Source organism: Coturnix japonica, unplaced genomic scaffold (assembly GCF_054131305.1).
Source record: "Coturnix japonica strain WE unplaced genomic scaffold, WE-NBRP24 Scf130, whole genome shotgun sequence".
In the NCBI taxonomy this organism is placed as follows: domain Eukaryota; kingdom Metazoa; phylum Chordata; class Aves; order Galliformes; family Phasianidae; genus Coturnix; species Coturnix japonica.
The window spans coordinates 128,213-146,522 of NW_028189033.1; the positions used below are offsets into that span (position 1 = coordinate 128,213).

General features: G+C 61.6%; 2 protein-coding genes and 1 long non-coding RNA gene across 6 annotated transcripts; 1 reads left to right on the forward strand and 2 right to left on the reverse strand.

Annotated features, from left to right (window-relative positions):
• Positions 1-62: 62 nt before the first annotated feature.
• Positions 63-9,410, reverse strand: LOC107307195 (GRIP1-associated protein 1). 4 transcript variants are annotated; one of them, XM_085535553.1, is made up of 22 exons: positions 9,340-9,410; positions 9,159-9,225; positions 8,975-9,036; positions 8,141-8,167; positions 7,438-7,545; positions 6,662-6,815; positions 6,484-6,581; positions 5,897-5,929; positions 5,787-5,818; positions 5,652-5,699; positions 5,492-5,570; positions 5,266-5,358; positions 4,752-4,844; positions 4,154-4,231; positions 3,074-3,160; positions 2,659-2,715; positions 2,012-2,111; positions 1,800-1,909; positions 1,564-1,701; positions 976-1,069; positions 616-743; positions 63-307 (listed from the first exon to the last, which is right to left on the reverse strand). In XM_085535553.1, exons 1-22 carry the CDS (start codon positions 9,379-9,381, stop codon positions 248-250), a joined length of 1,788 nt encoding a protein of 595 aa, XP_085391679.1. In that variant the 5' UTR covers positions 9,382-9,410; the 3' UTR covers positions 63-247. The 4 variants fall into 4 exon arrangements, with proteins under 4 accessions (XP_085391679.1, XP_085391678.1, XP_085391682.1 ...); XM_085535552.1 differs by having other exon boundaries at positions 6,475-6,581; XM_085535556.1 differs by lacking the exon at positions 8,141-8,167.
• Positions 9,411-9,731: 321 nt separating this feature from the next.
• Positions 9,732-14,755, reverse strand: LOC146751133 (transcription factor E3-like). The gene is given in 13 exon segments (XM_085535562.1): positions 9,732-10,271; positions 10,924-11,071; positions 11,157-11,235; positions 11,364-11,420; positions 11,857-11,956; positions 12,436-12,531; positions 12,673-12,787; positions 12,789-12,883; positions 13,545-13,644; positions 13,646-13,774; positions 13,893-13,967; positions 13,969-14,046; positions 14,519-14,755. Coding segments are annotated over 13 exon segments (1,491 nt in total). The 5' UTR covers positions 14,626-14,755; the 3' UTR covers positions 9,732-9,959.
• Positions 14,756-15,489: 734 nt separating this feature from the next.
• LOC146751134 (uncharacterized) lies at positions 15,490-17,650 on the forward strand. The gene is made up of 3 exons (XR_014941879.1): positions 15,490-15,635; positions 15,734-15,841; positions 17,544-17,650. It is a non-coding gene; the product is annotated as an uncharacterized LOC146751134 (long non-coding RNA).
• The last annotated feature ends 660 nt before the right edge of the window (positions 17,651-18,310 follow it).

The following is an 18,310-nucleotide window of genomic DNA, read 5'->3' on the forward strand; positions in this document are numbered from 1 at the left end:
CATGGAGCGTACGACGTATGCAAATGATGCTCAGGTTCCGCCCTCAATGACGTAACGGCAGCTGATTGGAGCGTTTTATTGAGGCGGGGGAGGGAGCGGGGGCAGCATGCTCCGCCCCCTTAAAAGGGCAACGCCCCCTTAAAAGGGCAACGCTCCCTTAAAGGGGCCGCAGCACCGAGCAGCACGACACTGTACAGCAGCGGGGAGGGGGCCTCGGCTGAACCCCCCCATTCGGGGTGACCGTCGCTTACGGAGGAACCCGCTGGTTACGGAGCCGGGCCAGCTCCTGGGACAGCAGCTCCAGGTCCTGGGGGGGGGAAATGAAGGGTGGGGGGTCAACACAAACCACGGCCCCATTCAACAGCACGAGGCCACTTTAAGACGGGCCACGACCCAGGCGAGACCACGCCCCTTAGACCACACACACTGCGGGGGATGAATGGGCAGAGCCACGCCCACCTCAGGCCACGCCCCCTTAGGACTCATTCATAAATGGCACCACCCACCTTAGGCCACGCCCCTTAGGACCCATTCATGTCTGACCCCACCCATTCAGGCCCCTCCCACCTCGCCCCCCACCCATTTAAGCCCCCCACCCATTTAAGCCCCTCCCACCTGGCTCAGGTGCATGTTCTTGGTCAGTTGCTCCTCCAGGAGATTCTGCAGCTTCTTGTTCATCTCCCTCAGCCCCTCCTCCCCCGGCCCTGCCCCACGCCGGGGGGCTGCGGGGGGACCTGCGGCCTCTGGAGATGGGGATATGTGGGGTGAGATGGGGTGATGTGGGGTGCCTGGCCCCATGGGGGGGTATGGGGGGACCTGCAGCCTCTGGGGGGGCGATAGGTGGGGTGGGATGGGGGTCCCAGCCCCATAGAGGGGATATGGGGGGACCTGTGGCCTCTGGGGGGTGGAATATGTGGGGTGATGTTGGGGGTCCCGGCCCCATAGGGGACTATGGGGGGCACTGAGGGGTCTCACCCAGCCGGCTGTCCCTGACGAAGCTCTCAATGATGGCGCTCTTCCTGCACAGATCCTCGGCCATGGACGCGCTGCTGACCTCCAGGTGTCGCACCTGGCAGGGACAGAGGGGGTCAAACCCCCCCATATCCCCTACACCCCCCCCCCATTTCCATACAGTGCCCCCTTATCTCTCTCCCCCTGCCCAGCTTATCCCAGTTCCACCTCAATGCCCCCAGCCCCCGTCCATTCCATTCCCTTATTCCCCGCCCGCTGTGTCCCCCATCCCCTCCCAGCACCAAACAGCCCCATTTCATTGCCCGAATCCCACCCCAGCCCCCCCTTATTACCCCCATTGCCCCCCACAACCACCCCAGTATCACCCCAAATCCCTTCCCAGCCCCATTATTGTACCTGACACCCCCCACAACCACCCCAGTATCACCCCAATCCCCTCCAAGTCCTTTTCCCCCATTCCCAACCCCAGTTCTGCTCCCCCCCACCTTCCCACCGCCCTCATCTCTCTCCTCCCCATTACCCCAGCCCCCCCCAGTGCCCCCCACCCCCTCAGCCCACCCCCATCCCCCCCCGTTGCCCCCAGCCCCACACCTTCTCCTCCAGCAGCCATCTTTCCTGCTGACTCTGGGCCAGGCGCTGGAACAGTTCGGCCACCTCCGCCGGGGACAACCCCCCCCCTGCAGGAACCCCCCCCCCACCACTGCCCCCCCCGGGGCTGCCGGACCCCGACTGGGGGAGGGTTGGGATGGGGGGGGGTGTAAGGTTATCAATACCACAATAACAGGCCATGGACCCCCGACCACCCCCCCCCCCCGTCCCATACCCACCTTGGTGCTGCCAGGGGCTGAACTTTCCCTCCCCAATGACGACACGCTGCTGTTGTCCCCCCCCGGCCCCCGTCCTGGGGACCCCCCCTCCAGCCCCAGCTCCTCCAGCCCTAAAATCAAATGGGGGGCAAAAAGGGGACGATGAGGGTCAGGGCCAGACCCCCACCACTGGGCTGTGCCCCCCCTGGGGGTCCCATTCCCCCCCCTTATACCGGAGCGGATGCGGGTTGGGGTCAGCAGCTCCTGCAGCCTCTCCTGCAGCCGGTCGGCGCGGCGTCGTTCCAGCTGCAGTTGACGTTTCAGGTCCTTCAGCTGTTGGGGGGGGGGACACATGTGGGGCAGCCCTTCATCCCCTGTGCCCCCCAACCCCCATCTATAACCCCCCTTGTGCCCCCCAACCCCCATCTATAACCCCCCTTGTGCCCCCCAACCCCCATCTATAACCCCCCTGGTGCCCCATAACCCCCATCTATAACCCCCCTTGTGCCCCCCAACCCCCATCTATAACCCCCCTGGTGACCCCCAACCCCCATCTATAACCCCCCTGGTGCCCCCCAACCCCCATCTATAACCCCCCTGGTGACCCCCAACCCCCATCTATAACCCCCCCTGTGCCCCCCAACCCCCATCTATAACCCCCCTTGTGCCCCCCAACCCCCATCTATAACCCCCCCTGTGCCCCCCAACCCCCATCTATAACCCCCCTTGTGACCCCCAACCCCCATCTATAACCCCCCTTGTGCCCCCCAACCCCCATCTATAACCCCCCTTGTGACCCCCAACCCCCATCTATAACCCCCCTTGTGCCCCCCAACCCCCATCTATAACCCCCCTGGTGACCCCCGGCCGTGGGGCTCACCGCAGCGCTGCCCTTCTTCTCCAGGATCCGCTGCCCATCCCTGACGTCCTTCAGTTCCTGGGGGGGGGGGGTAGAAAAACATTGGGGTCTATGGGGTGAATTTGGGGGCACTATTGGGGCTCAGGGGTTGATAGGGATCACTGCAGCCCTATAGGACACAGCAAAGCCCCCAGGGTAAGATTTAAGTCCTTGGGGAGGGATTTTGGGGTGAACAGGAGGAAAAGAGTTAAAAAGAGTTGAAAAATTGGTGAAATCTATGGCAGATTTAAGGATCCCAATGGGGGTTTTTGGGGTCCTGGGCTGGATCTCAGGGGCTCCAAAGGACACAGCGGGGTCCTGGGAAGGATGGGGGGGGGTCTTTTAATTGTGGGGGGGGGTCTTTTATTTGGGGAGGGGGCTGCAATCCATCCAGCACCTGGCGCAGTGCTCGGCCCTCGGCCTCCTGCAGCTCCCTCTGTCTCTCTGCGTCCCCCAGCAGCGCCCGCAGCTCCCCAACACGGCCCTGGGGACAGGGAAACATGGCTCCTATAGGCTCCTATAGGGTTCTATACAGTCCTATAGAGCTCTATAGGGTCCTATAGGCTCCTATAGGGTTCTATAGGCTCCTATAGGCTCCTATAGGGTTCTATAGGCTCCTATAGGGTTCTATACGGTCCTATAGGATTCTATAGAGTCCTATAGGCTCCTATAGGGTTCTATAGGCTCCTATAGGCTCCTATAGGGTTCTATAGGCTCCTATAGGCTCCTATAGGGTTCTATAGGCTCCTATAGGCTCCTATAGGGTTCTATAGGCTCCTATAGGGTTCTATAGGCTCCTATAGGGTTCTATAGGATTCTACAGGCTCCTATAGGGTTCTATAGGCTCCTATAGGCTCCTATAGGCTCCTATAGGGTTCTATAGGATTCTATAGGCTCCTATAGGGTTCTATAGGCTCCTATAGGCTCCTATAGGGTTCTATAGGCTCCTATAGGGTTCTATAGGCTCATATAGGCTCCTATAGGGTTCTATAGGCTCCTACAGGCTCCTATAGGGTTCTATAAGCTCCTATAGGGTTCTATAGGCTCCTATAGGGTTCTATAGGCTCCTATAGGGTTCTATAGGGCCCTACAGGCTCCTATAGGGTTCTATAGGCTCCTATAGGGTTCTATAGTCTCCTATAGGCTCCTATAGGGTTCTATAGGCTCCTATAGGCTCCTATAGGGTTCTATAGGCTCCTATAGGCTCCTATAGGGTTCTATAGGCTCCTATAGGCTCCTATAGGGTTCTATAGGCTCCTATAGGCTCCTATAGGGTTCTATAGGCTCCTATAGTCTCCTATAGGGTTCTATAGGGTCCTATACGGTTCTATAGTCTCCTATAGGGTTCTATAGGCTCCTATAAGTTCCTATAGGCTCCTATAGGCTCCTATAGGGTCCTATGGGGTTTTATCGCTCCCCATAAGCCCTACACCCCAAGCTCTCCCCATTGATTCACACTCAGACCCCCAGCCCCCACCTCCAGCTCTGCCCGGTGCTGCTCCCGGTGGGCGCGTGTAGCTGCCATGTGCTCCTGTGCCTGCAGCTCCAGCAGCTCCTGGGGGGAAATAGGGATTTTTGATGGGGATCCCGTGATTTTGGGGCAAGAAATGAGGATTTTGGGGGCAGGGGAGTAAAGTTTGGGGCCAGAAATGCGAAGTTTAAAGGTACAGAACAAAGACTTGAGATCATAAGGGTTGGAGATGAGAGTTCAGAGGGAGAATTTGGGGTGGGAAGATGAGGTTTTGGGGTGGAATAATGAGGTTTTGGGGTGGAATAATGAAGTTTTGGGGTGGAATAATGAGGTTTTGGGGTGGAATAATGAGGTTTTGGGGTGGAATAATGAGGTTTTGGGGTGGAATAATGAGGTTTTGGGGTGGAATAATGAATTTTGGGGTGGAATAATGAGGTTTTGGGGTGGAATAATGAGGTTTTGGGGTGGAATAATGAGGTTTTGGGGTGGAATAACGAGGTTTTGGGGTGGAATAATGAGGTTTTGGGGTGGAATAATGAAGTTTTGGGGTGGAATAATGAGGGTTTGGGGTGGAATAATGAGGTTTTGGGGTGGGGGCTCCGACCTGTGCCTGCCTCAGTCGCTGCTCAGTGTCCCCCTGTGTGTTCTCAGCTGCCTCCAGGCGCTGCCTCAGCTCCTCCTGCTCTTGTGATCGCTCCTATGGGGCAGATGAGGGTGAAGGCCCCGAATTCACCCCAAAAAACCCAAATCCCACCCCACAGGACCCCAGATCCCACCCCCCAAGTATGGGACATGGGGCCCTCAGGACCCCCTACATTAACCCCTAAGGATCCCACCCCCCAATATTGGATATGGGGCCCTCAGGACCCCCTACATTAACCCCTAAGGATCCCACCCCCCAATATTGGACATGGGGCCCTCAGGACCCCCTACATTAACCCCTAAGGATCCCACCCCCCAATATCGGACATGGGGCCCTCAGGACCCCCTACATTAACCCCTAAGGATCCCACCCCCCAATATTGGACATGGGGCCCTCAGGACCCCCTACATTAACCCCTAAGGACCCCCCCCCCTGCCCCCCACCCCAGCCCCCCTTGAACCCCCCATTTCCCCACCTGGAGCTGAGCCTGCAGGGCATCACGTCGGCTCTTCTCCTCCTGCAGCTCCCGGCTCAGGGTCTCACTCCGCTCCCGCAGCCCCTTCTCCATCTGCCCCCACCCCAATAAAAACCCTATAGAGCCTGTGGGGCCGCTCAGAGCCCTATGGAGCCCTATGGAGCCCCATGGAGCCCCATGGAGCCCTATGGAGCCCTATGGAGCCCCCTCCCCAGGACCCCCCCACCTGTGCTGCAGCCTCCAGCTCCTCCTGCAGCTGCTTCTTCTGCTCCTGCAGCTCCTGAATCTCCTGCTCTGTCTCTGCCCTTGGGGGGGGGTCCAGGTTTTTTGGGGGGGGTCTTTGGGGTCCCAATGTTTCCTGGGACCCCCCCATCCCCCCCTTTTACCTCCTGCTGTTGCTCAGTGCATCTTTCTCAGCCTGGAGCTGCTGCAAACTGGGGTGAAAACAGACAGAAATGGTTCAATCAAACCCCAAATTCCCATCCCCCCCCCCCCCCCCAATAAGGGCCCCCCCCCTTCACCTCTCATCTTTTTTCTTCAATTCATTTGTCAGCTGCAAAGAAAAACAACCAATAAATCTGAATTAACCCCCAAATAAAACAGCCCCCCCCCCCCCCCCCCCCCTCCTTACCTCAGCCACCTCTGCCTGCAACCGGGTCAGCTCCTGTTTGGGGGGGGGGAAGCAAAGGAAAGCAAAGGAAAGCATTCAGGACCCCCCAGAACCCCCCCAGACCCCCCAGGAGCCCCCAGACCCCCAAGGACCCCCCCCAGACCCCCCTCCAGGACCCCCCCAGGACCCCCCAGCCCCCCCAAAGATCCCATTGCAGCCCCCCTAGGAACCCCCAGGACCCCCCCAGGACCCCCCAACCCCCCCCCAGGACCCCCCAAACCCCATCAGACCCCTCCAGACGCCCCCAGGACCCCCCCAGGACTCCACAGACCTCCCCAGGACCCCCCAATACCCCCCAGCCCCCCCAATGATCCCCATTTCAGCCCCCCAAACCCCCCCAAACCCCATCAGACCCCCCCAAACGCCCCCAGGACCCTCCCAGGACTCCACAGACCTCCCCAGGACCCCCTAACCCCCCCCTAGAACCCCTCCAGAGCCCCCTAGGACCCCCCAGGACCCCCTAAACCCCCCCAGCCCCCCCAATGATCCCCATTTCAGCCTCACGCTCAGACAACCCCTATCCCCCCCCTTATACTCACTCCATGTACCTCTGTGTTATGAGCTGGGGGGTCCCCATTGGGGGGGTCCCCACCTGCAGCCCCTCCCTCCTCTGCCTCCTGCAGCTCCTTGGGGGGCTCCTGGGGGGCTGCAGGGAGGAAATCAGACCCAGCCCCACAAACAGCCCCAGTTCTGCCCCATTTCTGCCCCCAACCCCCTTTAACTCACCCTCCACGTGGGCTGGAAGGTTCCCCCCGTCACCGTCCCCCCTGTCCTGGGGGGGTCCTGCAGTGCTCAAAGGGTCCCTGGGGGGTGGTCCCGGACCCCCCCCATCCCGCAGCCGCTGGTTTTCCTTCTCCAGTCCTTCGATCTGCGCACACAGCTGAGACCCCCCATATCCACCCCATTAAATAGAGACCCCCAATATTAACCCCCTTAAAGCTTTAGGGGATGAGGTGGGGGGTCCTGGGGGGGGTCTGGGGGCCACCCCATTAAATAAAGACCTCTAAAGTTCCCCCCCAAAGCTTTAGAAGAGGAGATAGGGGGGTCTGGAGGGGTCTGGGGGGGTCCTGGGGGCATCCTGGGGGGAGCCTGGAGGGGTCTGGAGGGGGTCTAGGGGGGTCCTGGGGGGGTTCTGGGGGGGTCTGTGGGTCCTGGAGGGGTTTGGGGAGGTCTGGGGGGATCCTGTGGGGGTTTGGGGGGGTCCAGGGGGGTCTGGGGGGGTCCTGGGGGGGTCCTAGAGGGTCTGGGGGTGTTTGGGGGGGGTCTGGGGGCATCCTGTGGGGGTCCTGGGGAGGGTCTGGGGGGGTTTGGGGGGTCTGGGAGGGTCCTGGGGTTGTCTGGGGGCATCCTGAGGGGTCTGGGGGAGTCCTGGGGGGTTTGGGGGGCCCTGGGGGGGCCCTAGGGGGGTCTGGGGGGGTCCTGGGGGGGTTTGGGGGGGTCTGGAAGGGTCCTGAGAGGTCCTGGGGGGTCTGGGGGGTTTTGGGGGGTTCCTGGGTGCTGACCTTGGCCAGCTCCCGTAGCAGGGTGCTGTTCTGCAGCCGGAAATCGTCCTCCTGGCTCTGCAGCTTCCCCTGCAGCATCCGCGTCTCCCCCAGCAGCGCCTCCACCTCCTGCCATGGAAATAAAGACCCCGAGTTGTACCCCCCCCCCCCCCAAAGACCACCCCCACCCACCCCCATAAAGGAAAAGAGGGGCCATAAGGGGACCCTAAGCAGCCCCATATGGAACCCTTCATTCTCCCATAAAGCCCCATAAGCCCCTCTAAGGGAGACCCCCCCCCCCCATTATCCCCATAAGCCCCTCTAAGGGAGACCCCCCCCCCCATTATCCCCATAAGCCCCTCTAAGGGAGACCCCCCCATTATCCCCATAAGCCCCTCCGTGTGTGAACCCCCCCCCCCAAATGCCCAGGATTCCCCCCAAAAACAGACCCAGGAACAAACCCCCCCCCCCCCCAATTAAAACCAATGACACCACCATCCCCCTCCCAAAAACAAACAGAAGCCCCCTCCCCAAATAAAAGCCGCTTCTATAGGGACTGTGCCCCCCCCACCTCCATGGTCTCCACCCCCCCCTCAACTAGAATCCCCCTCCCCAAATAAAAGGAGCTTCCATAGGGAGTGAGACATGAGACACCCCCCCCCCCCCAACCAGAAGCCCCCTCCCCAAATAAAAGGAGCTTTTATCCCCCCCCCCCATCACCCACCTGAGCCTTCTTACTCTTACTGAGAGCCTGAAAACAACAAGAATTGGGGGAGGGGGTGAGGACCCCCGGGAGACCCCAAATCGGGGGGGGGTCCCCACCTTATTGGGTGGGGGTCCCAACTTATGAGGGGGGTCCCACTTTATGGGGGGGGGTCCCAACTTATTGGGTGAGGGTCCCAACTTATGAGGGGGGTCCCACCTTATTGGGGGGGGTCCCTCCTCATGGGGGGGGTCCCATCTTATTAGGGGGGGGTCCCACCTTATGTGGGGGGGTCCCAAATTGGGGGGGGTCCCACCTTATGGGGGGGGTCCCACTTTATGGAGGGGGTCCCAAATTGGGGGGGGGGGTCCCACCTTATTGGGTGGGGGTCCCAAATTGAGGGGGGTCCCACCTTATTGGGTGGGGGTCCCAACTTATTGGGTGGGGGTCCGAACTTATGAGGGGGGTCCCACCTTATGGGGGGGGGCCCACTTTATTGGGGGGGGTCCCTCCTCATGGGGGGGGGTCCCATCTTATTAGGGGGGGGGTCCCACCTTATGTGGGGGGGTCCCAAATTGGGGGGGGTCCCACCTTATGGGGGGGGTCCCACTTTATGGAGGGGGTCCCAAATTGGGGGGGGGTCCCACCTTATGGGGGGGGTCCCACTTTATGGAGGGGGTCCCAAATTGGGGGGGGGTCCCACCTTATGGGGGGGGTCCCACTTTATGGAGGGGGTCCCAAATTGGGGGGGGGTCCCACCTTATGGGGGGGTCCCAAATTGGGGGGGGGGGTCCCACCTTATAGGGGGGGTCCCACCTTATTGGGTGGGGGTCCCAAATTGGGGGGGGGTCCCACCTTATTGGCCTTTGCCAGCTCCTTCTCCACCGCCTGCACCTTCTGCCGCAGCCCCGCGAGTTCTGCATTGGGGGGGGTGGGATATGGGGGGGGTCATTACATTATATATATATATATATATATATATATATAAATATATGGGGGGGGGTCGGCACCTCATGGACCCCCCGGTTTCCCCCGTTACCGGCGCTGCTCCGCCGCAGTTGATCCGATAGACGATAATTCTCCGTTCTCAGCTCCAGCAGTTGGGCCTTGGGGGGACATGGGGGGATATGGGGGGAGATGGGGGGATATGGGGGGGGAGATGGGGGTCACAGCCACCCCAATGCACCCCCCCCCCCATGGGACCCCCGCCCGGCCCCCACCTGCATCCGCTCGAACTCCTCCGCCGACAGCGCCTGCGCCATCTTGCCTTCCCCGCCCCCCCGGCACTTCCGGGAGAGGAAGCGGAAGTGACGTCGAAACCATAGAGTTCACAGAGCAGAGCGGCAGAGCGAGGTGGTAGGCGGGAGGGAGGGGCGGTGCGGTGGTCCTCCACGGCAGCGCATGCGCCGTCTTACATTCTCCCCCTGCGGAAGCGGAAGTGACGCCAGAACCATAGAGTTCACGGAGCAGAGCGGCAGGGCGAGGTGGTGGCGGCAGGGAGGGGCAGCGCGGTGGTCCTCCACTCGAGTAAGCCTTATTCTATAGGGCTTTCGACATGTATAACTGCACATAACGTGATTGTGGGAAAACCAGGCAATAAAATTCGTTAATAAAAGTTTATTTTCGACGCTTTTTTTTAAAAGATTTTTGTAAAAAAAAATCGAGGAGAGAAAAAAAAAATAAAAGAGGGAGTGGCCCTTTAAGAGAAACAGGAAGGGGAGGAGCCTGAGGGCCCGCCCCCAGGGGGAGGAGCCAGGGAGGGGGGGGCGCCTTAAAGGGACAGGCAGCCCTTAAAGGGACACGCACCCTTTAAAGAGCTGGATGAATTGGGGGGGGGGTCTCAGGGGTCGTCGTCCATACTGAGGCTGCTGCGGGGGCTGGAGGCGCAGGAGGGGATGGGGGAACACACGAGGGTCCCGGGGGGTCCCAAAGCCTCGAGCCCCCCCCCCTCATCCATCAATAGATCATCGAGACCCCCCGAGCCCCCCAGCCCCAGCCCCAGGTCCAGGTCCAGCAGACAATGGGGGGCTGGGGGGGGGAAGGGGGGAGCGACGGGGGGCTCGTCCTCGGACCCCCCCCCCACATCTGGTACTTGTGGGGCTGGGGGGGGGCTCAGGGGGAGCCCGTGCAGCTGAGCCTGCAGCTCCAGCTCCTGGGGGGGAGGGGGGGAGTGGGGCAGCCCCATAGAGCCCCACATGGGACCCATAACTCATCCCAGTGCCTTTAATGCAGCCCCATAGAGACCCACATGGGACCCTGACTGACCACCCCCACCCCATAGCGACCCCCAAACCCCACACAGAGACCCCCCACCCCATAGCAACCCCAACCCCCCCATAACCCCCATAGTGACCCCAAACCCCACACACAGACCCCCCAGCCCCATAACCCCACACAAAAACCCCAACCCCACCCCACAGAGACCCCCAACCACCCCATAACCCCCCCCACCCCATAGCGACCCGCAACCCCCACACATCACCCCCCCAGCCCCATAACCCCCCCCCATCCTCCCACCTGCACATGCAGCTGCCCTATACTGACCCCCCCACCCCATAGCGACCCCCCAGCCCCACACAGAGACCCCCCCCAGCCCCATAACCCCCCAGCCCCACACATCCCCCCCCAGCCCCATAGCCCCCCAGCCCCACATTTCACCCCCCAGCCCCATAGCCCCCCAGCCCCACATTTCACCCCCCCAGCCCCATAGCCCCCCAGCCCCACATTTCACCCCCCAGCCCCATAGCCCCCAGCCCCACACAGAGACCCCCCCCAGCCCCATAGCCCCCCAGCCCCCCTCCCACCTGCAGGCGCATCCTCAGGCTGCGATTCGCCTCCTCCAGCCGCTGCTGCTGCAGCTCCAGCTCCCTGGATCGCTGCGTCTCCTTCTGCAGCTTCCTAATGTAATCCACCGACGCCTTCAGGATGGTGCCTTTGTTCCAGCGCATCTCCCTGCAGACCCCCCCCCAAATTAAAACAAACCCACATTGGGGTCTAAGGATCAATGGGGGACCCCTGAATTGAGGCTGGGGGCAACTCACGGTCGTTGGATTTAGGGATGAGGGTCCCCAGCTCCTTGATCCGGTCGTTGATGTTGAAACGTCGGCGCCGCTCGACTGCGGGATGGGGGGGTCAGCAGGACCCCATGGAGACCCCCAGACCCACATGGAGACCCCAGACCCACATGGAGACCCCAGACCCACATGGAGACCCCCCCTGCCCCACTGGCAGCCCCCCGGCTCACTCAGGTTGTGGTTGTCCTTCTTCTGACGCTCCTTCAGCAGCGCCTTCGCCTCCGTTTCTGGGTGGGGGGGAGCAGAGCTGTCAGTATGACCCCCCCCATACCTGCCCCATAGAGACCCCCCCGATAGAGACCCCCCCATACCTGCCCCACTGAGACACCCCCCAATACCTGCCCCATAGAGACCCCTCCCCATACCTGCCCCATAGAGAGCCCCCCATAGAAACCCCTCCCATACCTGCCCCACTGAGACCCCCCCGATATGAGACCCCCCCGATAGAGACCCCTCTCCATACCTGCCCCACTGAGACCCCCCCATACCTGCCCAATATAGACCCCCCCCCAGAGACCCCCCCAATACCTGCCCCATAGAGACCCCCCCACCTGCCCCACAGAGACCCACCCATACCTGCCCCATACAGACCCCCCCCCATAGAGACCCCCCCATACCTGCCCCACAGAGCCCCCCCTATAGAGCCCCCTCCCCATTAATTACCTGTGAGCTCAGCCTTGACGCAGGGCAGCTCGGCGGGGCAGGAGCTGCTGCTGGTTGGGGGGGGGCTGAACAGCTCCAGGAGGGGGGCGGGGGCCGGCATCTACATTAAGGGGGGGGGGCGAGGGGGCGGGGCCAGTGAGTTAAATAGGCCACGCCCACCCCCATAGAACATAGGCAATCCATAGGCCACGCCCACCCCGCAGACCACGCTTACCAACAGGCCACGCCCTCCATAGACCACGCCCCCAAACACGGAAAGCCACGCCCACCTCCCATAGACCACGCCCCCAAACACGGAAAGCCACGCCCATCTCCCATAGGCCACGCCCCCAAACACGAAGCCACGCCCCGGGTCTTAAAGGGCCAGCACCTCTTTAATGTGCCGGGCAGCCCATAGGCCACGCCCACCCATAGACCACGCCCCCACTACGAAGCACGCCCACCCCGGGTCTTAAAGGGGCAGCGCCTCATTTTATACCATGCTGTGCAGCCTATAGGCCACGCCCACCCCCCATAGGCCACGCCCACCATAGACCACGCCCACCCCCGTTCTTAAAGGGGCAGCGCCTGTTTTCGTACCGTGCTGGGCAGCGTGGGGCTGTCAGTGGGGCCGAAGCTGAGCAGCTCGTCGTAACTGGACTCCAGGCTGATGATCTCATCGATGACGTCATCAATCTTTTGGGGGGATTCAACCCAAAAAAAAAGAGCAATTTCTGGTCCCCTATTGCCCACAACTGACCCCAGCCCCCCCTATAGAGCCCCATAACATCACAACTGACCCCAGCCCCCCCTATAGAGCCCCATAACATCACCCACCTCCTTCTCAGAGCCCCCCCCCAAGTGCAGCGTGGCCATGGGGCTGTGGGGGGGGCTGCATTAGGGGGGGGGCTGCATTGGGGGCTGTATTGTTATTGGGGGGGGGGCTGGGGGGGCTTCGGCCGCGGGTGGAGCTGAGGAACTGGCGGAGCTGCTGGCGCTGGGCAGCGCGGATGTGATACCGGGTGGGATTCTCCAGGTGGGTCTGAACCTATTGGGGGGGGGGGGGGGGGGACAGACGTTATTGGGGTCCCTGCAGCCCCCCCCCCATCCCAAAATACACATGGATCCTATAGAGAACCCCCCTCAATCTATAGCAGGAATCCCCCCATAGACAACACAGCCTCCCTCCATCCTATAACACCTCAATGTCACCCCAACCCCCCATCCCACAATGCTCCAAGACCCTTTGTGACCCCCCCAACCCATTGTGCCCCCTCCCCAACCCATTGTACCCCCCAACCACATTGCCCCCCCCCCCCATTGTGCCTCCCCCCAACCCACAGTCCCCCCCAACCCCCCCTCATTGCGCCCCCCCCCCATTCTGCCCCCTCCCCAACCCATTTTGCCCCCCCCCCATTTGTGCCCCCACCCCCCCCATTGTGACCCCCCGCCATAGTGCCCCCTCCCCCATTGTGCCCCCTCCCCAACCCATTGTACCCCCCCAACCACATTGCCCCCCCCCCATTGTCCTCCCCCACTTTGTGCCCCCTCCCCAACCCCACAGTCCCCCCAACCCCCCTCATTGTGCCCCCCCCATTCTGCCCCCCCCAACTCATTGTGCCCCCCCCAACTCATTGTGCCCCCCCAACCCATTCTGCCCCCCCCGCCATAGTGCCCCCCCCCCCCCCCATATAGTGCCCCCTCCTCACCTTCAGCACCTCGGGGGGCACATGAGGCGGCGCTGCCCGTTGCGGGGGGGCCCCCACATCAATGGCAGCCGATGGGCCGGGGGGGTGGGGACTTGGGGGGTGGGGGGCACAGAGGGGCCGCCCCCCCCCCACCCCGTTCCCTGCGCTCTTGTTCCTGTGCCTGTGCCCTCATCAGCTGCTGCCGCAGCAGAACCCGCGACGAGGGGGGGGCCGGGGGGGCTGCAGCAGTGCTGGGGGATAAGGGGGGTTAATTAGGGGGGGGGGGTTAATTGGGGGGGGGTTAATTGGGGGGGGCTGTGGGGTCCCATAGGGATACAGGAGTTGGGGGGTTGTGGGTTTGGTTCTTACTTATGGGGCAGCGGTTGGCTCTTCAGGCTGTAGAATGGACCTGGGGGGGTCCCCGGGTGGGGGGGTTCACCGGGGGGGGTTATCGGGGGCTGCCCCCCCCCCAGGTGGGTCCCATTCGATGTCAGCCACGATGCCGGATTCGGGCAGCACCGAGCTGACACTGGGAAGGGGGGGTGAGATAAATGACCCCCAATAGTGTGCTCAGTGACACCCCCAGCCCCATAGAAACACTGTGCTCAATGACCCCTATAGACCCCCATACACCCCATAGATCCCTATAGACCCCCATAGATCCCTATAGGACCACTCTGCCCTCATAGACCCCTATGGAACCCCTATAAGACCACCCAGCCCCATAACAAACACTGTGCCCCCACCCCCATAGAAACACTGTGCTCCATGACCCCTAAAGACCCCCATAGACCCCATAGACCCCCATAGGACCACCCTGTCCCTATAGGACCACCCTGCCCTCATAGACCCCTATGGGACCCCTATAGGACCACCCAGCTCCATAAGAATCACTGTGTCCCCAGCCCCCCATATCCTTGAGCCCCCCATAACCCCCCATATCCCGATCCCTGCCCCCCATAGCCCCCCATGACCCCCCCATAGCCCCCCCTTACCTCACCACCTGCAGACTGTCTGCAGCCCGGGCTCCCTCCAATAGAACATAAACCGTGGGTCGGCCCGGGGGGGGCCCGGGGGTCCCTTCAGTGGGTCCTCGGGACATGGTGCCCCCCCCCCCCCCCCCCCCCCAAATAAACCCCACAAGTGCCTTAAAGGGGAACGGGGGGCTCCTATGGGGCTGGGGGTGTTGTTGTTATGGGGCTGGGGGGCTCCTATGGGGCTGGAGGGTTGGACCCCTATGGGTCCCAATGGGGCTGGGGGGCTCCTATGGGCTGGAGCCTTGAACCCCTATGGGCTCCCTATGGGGCTGGGGGTGTTGTTATGGGGCTGGGGGTGTTGTTATGGGGCTGGGGGTGTTGTTATGGGGCTGGGGGGCTCCTATAGGCCCGGAGCCTTGAACCCCTATGGGTCCCAATGGGGCTGGGCAGCTCCTATGGGGCTGGATCCTTGAAGCCCTATAGGGTCCCTATGGGGCTGGTCGCCTTGTTATGGGGCTGGGGGTTCCGCTATGGGGCCGAGGGGTCCCGGGACCCCAATAGGGGGCGGCGGGGCTGGGACAGGAAGTGGAGGCTGACCGGAAGTGGCATCACAAGGCGGATAGGCCTGAAACCGGAAGTGCTGGGCGGAACCGGAAGCGTCAGACCCGGAAGTTACATCACAAGGGGGAGAGGCCTAAACCGGAAGTGCTGGGCAAAACCGGAAGTGACAAACCCGGAAGTTACATCACAAGAGGGAGAGGCCTAAAACCGGAAGTGCTGGGCAAAACCGGAAGTGACAGAGCCGGAAGTTGCATCACAAGGGGGAAGACCTGAGGGCGGAAGTGCTGTGTTAAACCGGAAGTGACGGATACGGAAGCGACGCATCACAAGGAGGGATAGGCCTTAAACCGGAAGTGCTGATGAAAACCGGAAGCGACGCATCCGGAAGCGGAAAGAAGCCGAGCCGGAAGCGGAAGAGGCCGCGCCGGAAGCCGGGGGCCGGGCGGAGGCTCGGGGGGAGCGCCCGTGCTCCCCCCCCTCCCGGCGCCGTTGGATCCCGTTGATGGCGGCGGGTCCCGCGGCCTCATGGAGCTGAGGGGCCACATCCTGCCCCCGGGCTCCCACAGCCCCGCAGGTAACGGACGGACGGGACCCCCGACCCCCCCCATCCCCCCCCCCCTCAATTCGGTGCCGTTAAACCGGTTTATCGTCCCGGTTCCGGTTCCGGTTCAGGGCCCCCCCCGGGGCGGCTGCAGGAGCTGCGGGAGCGGCAGCGCGGCCTCAGACCACGCGCTGGGGCTGAGGATCAGGGAGCTCCGGAGGGTCTGTCTGCAGGAGGCCGTGAGTTAATATGGGACCCTATAGATCCCTATGGGACCCTATAAATCCCTATAGACCCCATAGACCCTATAGAGCCCTATAGACCCCATAGAGCTCCGGAGGGTCTGTCTGCAGGAGGCCGTGAGTTAATATGGGACCCTATGGGAACCTATAGAACCCTATAGAACCCTATGGAACCCTATAGACCCCATAGAGCCCTATAGACCCCATAGAGCTCCGGAGGGTCTGTCTGCAGGAGGCCGTGAGTCTATATAGGGATCTATGGGAACCTATAGACCCTATAGAACCCTATGGAACCCTATAGACCCCATAGATCCCTATAGACCCCATAGAGCTCCGGAGGGTCTGTCTGCAGGAGGCCGTGAGTCACCATAGGGATATATGGGAACCTATGGAACCCTATAGAACCCTATGGGAACACATAGAGCCCTATAAATCCCTATAGACCCCATAGAGCCCCATAGATCCCATAGACCCCATAGAGCTTTGGAGGGTGTGCCTGCAGGAGGCGTGAGTCTACATAGGGATATATGGGAACCTATAGACCCTATAGGCACCTATGGGACCCCATAGAGCCCTATAGACCCCACAGAGCCCTATAGAGCCCTATAGACCCCATAGAGCTCAGGAGGGTGTGCCTGCAGGAGGCCGTGAGTTAATATAGGACCTTATGGGAACACATAGAGCCCTATGGGACCCTATAAATCCCTATAGACCCCTATAAATCCTTATAGACCCCCATAGAGCCCTATAGACCCCATAGAGCTCAGGAGGCTGTGCCTGCAGGAGCCCGTGAGTCACCCATAGGGACCTATGGGAACCTATAGACCCCATAGATCTCCATAGAGCCCCTATAAATCCCTATAGACCCCCATAGAGCCTTATAGGACCATCCTGCCTTATAGGACCGCCCTGCCCCCATAGATCCCTATGGGACCCCCATAGACCCCTATAGGACCGCCCTTCTCCTATAGACTCCTATAGGTCCACCCCGCCCCAATAGACCCCTATAGATCCTATAGGACTCCTGTAGGACCCTCCCGCCCCCACAGACCCCTATAGGACCCCATAGATCCCTATAGAACCCCCATAGACCCTTATGGAACCCCATAGACCCCTCTAGGACCCCCCTGCCCCCATAGACCCCTATAGGACCCCATAGATTCCTATAGGACCCCCATAGACCATTATGGGACCCCCATAGACCCCTATAGGACCCCATAGATCCCTATAGGACCCCCATAGACCCTTATGGAACCCCCATAGACCCCTCTAGGACCCCCCTGCCCCCATAGACCCCTATAGGACCCCATAGATTCCTATAGGACCCCCATAGACCATTATGGACCCCCATAGACCCCTATAGGACCCCATAGACCCCTATAGGACCCTCCTTGTGCCCCCTCCCACCCCCCAGAGCCACTGGGATCCTCAGATTCCTTCTCACTCCCCCTCCCCGTCCCCCCCCATTTGCCCCCCACCCACTTTAGAGCCATTTCTGAGACCCCCACAACCCCCCCATTCCCCCCCCCTTAAAGCCCCCAAGGATCCCCCTAATTCCCCCCCCACCTCCCAGCCCCTTTGGGACCCTCAGAGCCCCCTCCTAGAACAGACCCCCCCCTCCCCTTGCATTCTAAGCCCCCCCCTCCCCCCAACTGAGGCCCCCCCCAGCCCTTCCCTATGTCCCCCCCCCCCCCCACAGGAGCTGACGGGGCAGCTGCCCCCCGAGTACCCCCTGGAACCGGGGGAGAGACCCAGCCCCCCCCACGGCGTCGATCTGCAGCCCCCCACGAGGAGCCCTGACCGAGGTGAGGACCCCTATGGGGGGCTAAGGGACCCTATGGGGGTCTAAGGGACCCTATGGGGGGCTAAGGGACCCTATGGGGGTCTAAGGGACCCTATGGGGGTCTAAGGCCCCCTATGGGGGGTCTAAGGGACCCTATGGGGGGCTAAGGGACCCTATGGGGGGCTAAGGGACCCTATGGGTGCCTAGGAAACCATGGAACCCTATGGTTCCTATGGTCTATGGGACCCTAGGAAATAGGGTCTGGGGGGGATAACGTGGGTGAGGGTGGAAATAGGTCTGGGGGCTTGGGGGGCTTAGAACTGGGGGGACAACATGGGTTGGGGGGCAGAACGGGGGGCTCAGAAAAGACATTGTCAGGTTGAGGGCTGACCAAAGGGACCTTAAATGTCCTCAGTCCTTGGGGTCCACATTAGGACCCATTGGGGGTCCACGTTGGGCGCCCCCAGCCCCTTTTTGTGTCCCCCCCCCCCCGTTGGGGCTGCGCTCCCTGCAATGTCCCATGGCCGCCAGCAGGTGGCGCTATAGCGCTGCGGCCGCCTGCAGTACCGGGGGCGTCCGCTGGGGGGCGCTGTAACGGGGCGTCAATGGCGTCTATGTTTAAAGCGTGTGATCCCGGTCCGGTCCCGGTTCGGTTCCGGTTCGGTCCCGCAGGCGGTTCGGGC